This window comes from Falco naumanni, chromosome 1 (assembly GCF_017639655.2).
Source record: "Falco naumanni isolate bFalNau1 chromosome 1, bFalNau1.pat, whole genome shotgun sequence".
Lineage (NCBI taxonomy): Eukaryota > Metazoa > Chordata > Aves > Falconiformes > Falconidae > Falco > Falco naumanni.
Genome location: NC_054054.1, coordinates 50878562 through 50884193, shown reverse-complemented (window position 1 = coordinate 50884193; position 5632 = coordinate 50878562). Strand labels below are relative to the sequence as shown.

Below are 5632 nucleotides of genomic sequence, written 5' to 3'. Positions count from 1 at the left end.
GGCAGTGAGGAAGGAGATGTTTCCCTTCCTCCTGAGCAAGCTAGCAGATACTCTGCTGAAGCTGGGCTATCCACTCCCTGCTCAGATGGGGATATCTGAAGGAACAAATCTGCTTCTTGAGCAAACAGCCAGTACCAAAATCTGATTTTCGTTGGGCACACTGTGTATCTTGAAGGAGAGGCTGTTTTCTACTGGTGAGCAACTGGTTCTACCAGCCACACCAGAGTGATAAAGCTTGAGTTTTGAATAGCTGTCAGCACAGAGGCATGTACTCCAAGCAGCGCTCAGATACGGATGTTTGCTAAGGCATAACTGTCCCTCTGGTGTGCAACCATTGATTGGATGGACAGTTGCATAAAGGATCCCAGAATAAGACCAGTCACCATCCTCTGAGAGAGCCCTGAGGCTGTTACTGTTCAGAAGAAAGCCAGACTCCAGCAGCAACATGTCTCAGCTGGAAACCGCGATGGGAATGACCATTGCTGTCTTTGACAAATATGCAAAGGCTGATGGCAACAGGCAAACCCTCACCAAAGCAGAACTAAAGATGCTTCTGGAAAAAGAGCTCCCAAACTTCCTCTCGGTAAGAGAACAGCACGGTATCATTTCTGTGTAGCTGATGTAAGGGCTGCCTGCAGATACAGCTTTTAGTGCATTATAGGGGAAATTACATCTGGAAATACGCAACTGTGTGTAGAAAAGAAATGAATAAAAAAGGCTTTGCGTATGCTGTGTGAAACTGATTCTAATATTCAGGGCCATTCCCTGTTCAGCACACTCATTGGTCGAGTTTTCAGGACAACGGCTTTGAAATAGACTGGGTTTCACCTTCAGAATTCACCTACTTCTGTTTATCCCTAGATTTATCAGCTCACATCATGTCACAACTGCTGTGAAGGTAGTTGTGTTGTTGCCAATTGAAGATCTTGATTGCAAATAATTATACACTTACTTTCTCTAGGAATTTAAACTACATACTCAGTATGCTCATCAGATTTATGCATAAATGAGAAAAACAGATGAACTCAGTATGAACAGGTTTGCATTTGTCTTTAATACTAAAAGAAAGTCCTGAAAAAGTATTTTACAACATAGATTTGTATGTGATCATCAGGTGCATTTAAGTAGGTTATATATATATAAACAGTAACTCTTAGCAGGTCTTCAAAATGCTTAACATCTTACAGTAAATACTCCAGTGTTTAGCTGCCTGGGAGACAAAACGCTTTTCATTTTCAATTTTTTTTATCTGCTTCCCTTCACTAAAAATCCAGAAAACACCTTTAAATGTCTTGTTCTTTCCACACAGGAGCAATGTTTATCTAGATGTACAGCTATTGTTCTTGAATGCAAAAGGCTAGAACCAAATGTTCCAAATGTGGCTACCACTTTTTGTATCCCGGATAATTCAATTTTTTAACAACCATTTCAGGGCACTTGATACAAATAAATATGTTTCTATGCAAGCTATATGAAATCACTGTTTGAAACCCACGCCTACTGGGTTTACAGTTCAGAAATGAAACGCAGATGCAATACTCAGAATGAGAACCTGGATGGCTCTGGGGGAATAGAGGAAAATATCTCTGAAAAAAACTCTGTAAAACACATTAGTGGTTGTGACCCAACAGCACCACAGGAAGCATCCTGTTCCTCCTGACCATGGAGATGTGTGTTACCTATAGGAAACACCCACAACAAAACCTCAGTTCTCAGGGCACATGGAAATCCCCCAGAAGCTTGACATTTGGTCTATGTAAGGCTGGGGAGCCACTGTGCTAGACAGCAGCCAAATGGGACGATGCGCTAAAGTTCATTTCTGACTACGTTTACTGGCCAGGCACCACCTTTTCCAGTTCCCCACATTGGCTCTACTTCTCTTCTGAAACTGCTGGGAAAACTCAAATTTTCTAGGAAGATAATTAGCTGCATGTCCTCTTATGTTCTAGTCTCCATCTCTTTCCCATTTTACCTATTCTAAAAAGAAAAAAATAAACAAAACCCCAAAAGCACAAAAAAACAATTTATGCCGTTACTTGAATTTAAACCAAAAATGTCCTGACTTGCAGACTAATAACCGCAAGAAAGAAACTGAGAACATTAGTCTGATTTCAGAAAAAAAAGTTTAATCTGCCTATTCCTAACATTTATATTGATATTTTTTTATTTGTAACAATGTTCTAGGAAACAGAGTCTTTCAAATACTCATGTATATTTCTGGCCTTAAAATTGGTTATTGCTGACACAGCTCACAACTGTCTGGAAAGGGCCTGAATCAGTTAGAGGCAGGAATAAATCCATACCGTAGGACTGAAGGACTGGACTCAGTTATAAAGAGTTTCCAAAAAATAATTCCCAAGTGTGCATTTCAGAAGTAATTCAGAGGCTAAAACTAGTTCTTCTGTTTCACTAAATAATTTTAAATATTTGCTTAAAAAATTAAAAAGGATTGTAATTTGCAAAGTGAAAAGGAACAAAACATTCCAGACATATTCATCACTCAAATCTAGGGAACTGGTTCAATTTTTAGTGATTTTAAACGTGCCTATATTTAAAGTGAAACATGAAATCACAGAATGAGAAATTTAATTAGAACATGATCAAGAAGTGCTTTCAGATTTCAATTAAGGTAGTAATTATTGTAAATGTGTGGAAATTTTTCAAAAGTTTATATAATGCCTATCTCGTATAATACCAGATTTATTTTTTGTTTAGAGTCAACAAAATCCACAGGGTTGTTTCCTATATTGGATAAGTCTCTACTGCCATCACCTGCTTATTTTTAAAACTGCGTTTTCTAAAATCACTGGAGATAATCAGTGCCAGGACTCCAGCCAGAAAGCCCTCCTGTAAGCTACTTTAGAGAAAACCTACTTTTTCATATATATTTTTTGGCAAAAAATCTTTTAAAAAACTATTTTTACTTGGATGGTGCCTTGCTTAGCATCAGTATCGAGTTGTACTGGTTCATTCAGTCCATCAGAATTATGACAACTTAGAAAGATAGTTCTGCTATTTTTCGCTGCCGTAACTGAAGCTTAGCATCATGCTTGCTTCAGGAGCTGCCTCCCCAGATGTTGGCTCCTGCGAGCAGCTTGTGCTGGGCACCGAGGCCAGAGGCAGCTCTGAAAGCACTTTTGAGGCTGTTTGCATCTTTGCTGGGGTGGCGGTATTTAATGAAGCTTAAATTTGACATTTGCTCCAGGAAAGCATTGCTTTGCAAAACTGCAAACTGCCCAAGCTCCAGCCGAGCCTTTCCGAAGGAGCAGATGGGGAATGTGTGGCATTCAGCTCAGCTGGGTGATGTCCTCAGGGCTTCGCATTACACAGCTTTAATTATGACACGTTGTTTTAAACTTAGAAAACATGCCTTTCCATGCTGGTGCATGACCACAGCTCTCACGTGTAATAAACCCAGAAGCACATGCTTTCAGGGCCGGGGTCTGCTGTGCTCACTGCCGCTGTGCAGGTGGTGGGCAGATGTGGGTCTGCGCCCATGCCATGAGGATGCTGGGACTCATCCCTGGTCCTGCTGTCACCCAGAGCCCCCAGCCTGGGCCTGAGGCCATCAGCAGCATGAGTTCCCATGGGAAGGGTGTGTTTTCCAGGCAGCTGGAGAAGGAAACAGGTAGCTCCCACCGAGATGGGGAGGTGGAGGTACAGCAGCCCCACGTCCCACACCGGGCGCTGAGCAGTTGTCTCAGCCAAATACAGTTCGAAGGAACTCATGGCTTGATACCCAGAGATTTTAATGCATAAAGCATGCAAAGAGAAGAAAAAAAACCAAAAGGTTTCACTAACAGAAACATGATAACCTGTTACGCTAGGCAGGCTAACAGCGGGGCTGCGTGCAGGAACCGTTACACCTCCATCATCCCCCCAAAAGCAACTCGATTGCAATCCCCCACAGAAAGGTACAATGCACCCGAGCTGGTGCCAGCCTCACAGCCCCCAGACACACACACCTGGCCTCGGCGAGGGCTCGGAGCCCCACCAGGCCTTGTCCAGGGTGCAGGCAATGATGCTGCTGCATGGGGGCTTGTGCCACCTCTCACTTCAATCTGCTCTTTTCCTTTTGCAGTCAGCGAAGGACAAGGATGCTATTGATAAAGTCTTCAAGAACCTGGATGAAAACGGTGATTCTCAAATAGACTTCAAGGAATTTGTCATCTTTGTGGCCACTCTGACTTGCTGCTGTCACAAATATTTTGAGCAGAAAGCAGCCAAGTAATTGTCAAAACGCTCTCAGAAGCCTTTGCCTGTGTTCCATATGCTCGTGGTATGGATCTCTTCGCTCCTTCCATGTGCTGCCATGCAGTTTACAAGCATGCTGGGCTGTAAAAATAAATCCTACTGTGCTTAATTCCCTGTCTTGAATGTTAATTTCTGCTCCTTTGTGGAAAAACCTGGGTTTAACAGCTCCTACTAACTCACATTGAGTAGTTTCTCTCTTTCTCTGCTTTTTTAAATTCTGTTCTTAACCAAAAGTCTCAATATTCATCTCAGTGCAGAGGATGCACAAGGGTAAGTGCTGCTAGAGCCAGGAATCAGCTAGAGGCTGCTTTTACACACCATCTCTGGGATGCAGCCTGTTGAGCTTCAGCTGACAAAGGCTGCAGCCTAAATCCATGTGTGTGCCACCAGGGCTGGATGGGATCCAGCTCCCCTGGGCAGCCATCCAGCCTGTTTAGTGCTCTCACCTGTGCAGTTGTTGCAGGGCTGCCATGTAGGATCCTTCTTGGTTAAAAAGACATAGCAAACCCAAACACTTTTTTTTTTTTTTTTTTTCCACTGCATGGAGGATTCTGTGCAGTTTTATGCGCTGGTGAACCATTTCACCCAGCTCACATATATTTACTTTCTATAACATGAGAAGGCTTCTGTACCAGTATAATGATATTGCTGCACCATTGGCAAGGTAGGTAGGGTTGTACACTATAACCATTTTATTTAAAACAAATTTAAATACCCTCTCAAATAGCAAGTCATAATATTTTTGCCTGAAACAAGGCTAATGGCAGCAATTATTGCTTCTTTACCTGAAAAATGTCTGTGCAGAGAAGTGGAAGAGCTTGCTTTCAGCGGAGCAGGCAACAGACAGCAGCTGTGACTCTGCAGCTGGAGCAAGACTGAATCAATCTGTAGTCTGAAGCACTTTGCAGGTGAGCATCCCAGTCCGGACTGCAAAAACATCCATTTTAGTTCCTTTGTCTTCAGAACAGCCCCGTTTGGTGCTATTCCTATCTTATGCCAAGAGCCAAGTCATTCCCTGTGCTGCTGCAGGCACAAACGTGCTGTGCAGGTAGAGGTGCCGCAGCTCCCTGTGCAGCTGCACGCCTCTGCTTCGCAGCGCTCCAGCTCCGACTGGAGGCCCCGGCAGATCGTCCAGCACGGCAGATGTACGAACAAGGGCTCTGTAGGTGCAAAGCACTGCTTTAACTGCAAAAACATTTTCCTCTTCCTCCTGAAGCCTGGTACAATGAGCTAAGTGACCACAGTTGTGTACCTGGAGCTGGAACAAGATCTTAGTGTCACCGTGTTTTCTGAGTCTGAAGTTAAACCACAGATCTGACCCATTCATAGCTGTGTATGATCACACATGTTTAAGTGCGTGATCTTCTGGGAAACCTGC

At 43.3% G+C, this 5632-nt stretch overlaps 1 protein-coding gene across 1 annotated transcript; it reads left to right on the top strand.

Moving 5' to 3' along the window:
- Positions 1–4361, top strand: LOC121082705 (S100 calcium binding protein P). The gene is made up of 2 exons (XM_040582368.1): positions 1–583; positions 4082–4361. Exons 1-2 carry the CDS (start codon positions 446–448, stop codon positions 4229–4231), a joined length of 288 nt encoding a protein of 95 aa, XP_040438302.1. The 5' UTR covers positions 1–445; the 3' UTR covers positions 4232–4361.
- The last annotated feature ends 1271 nt before the right edge of the window (positions 4362–5632 follow it).

What these genes read in the sequence shown, in the direction of transcription:
- LOC121082705 (XM_040582368.1), top strand. Translation starts at nt 446, where the DNA reads ATGTCTCAGCTGGAAACCGCGATGGGAATGACCATTGCTGTCTTTGAC. An exon ending in AGCTCCCAAACTTCCTCTCG is followed by an intron (nt 584 to 4,081) that starts GTAAGAGAACAG and finishes TTCCTTTTGCAG; the next exon opens with TCAGCGAAGGACAAGGATGC.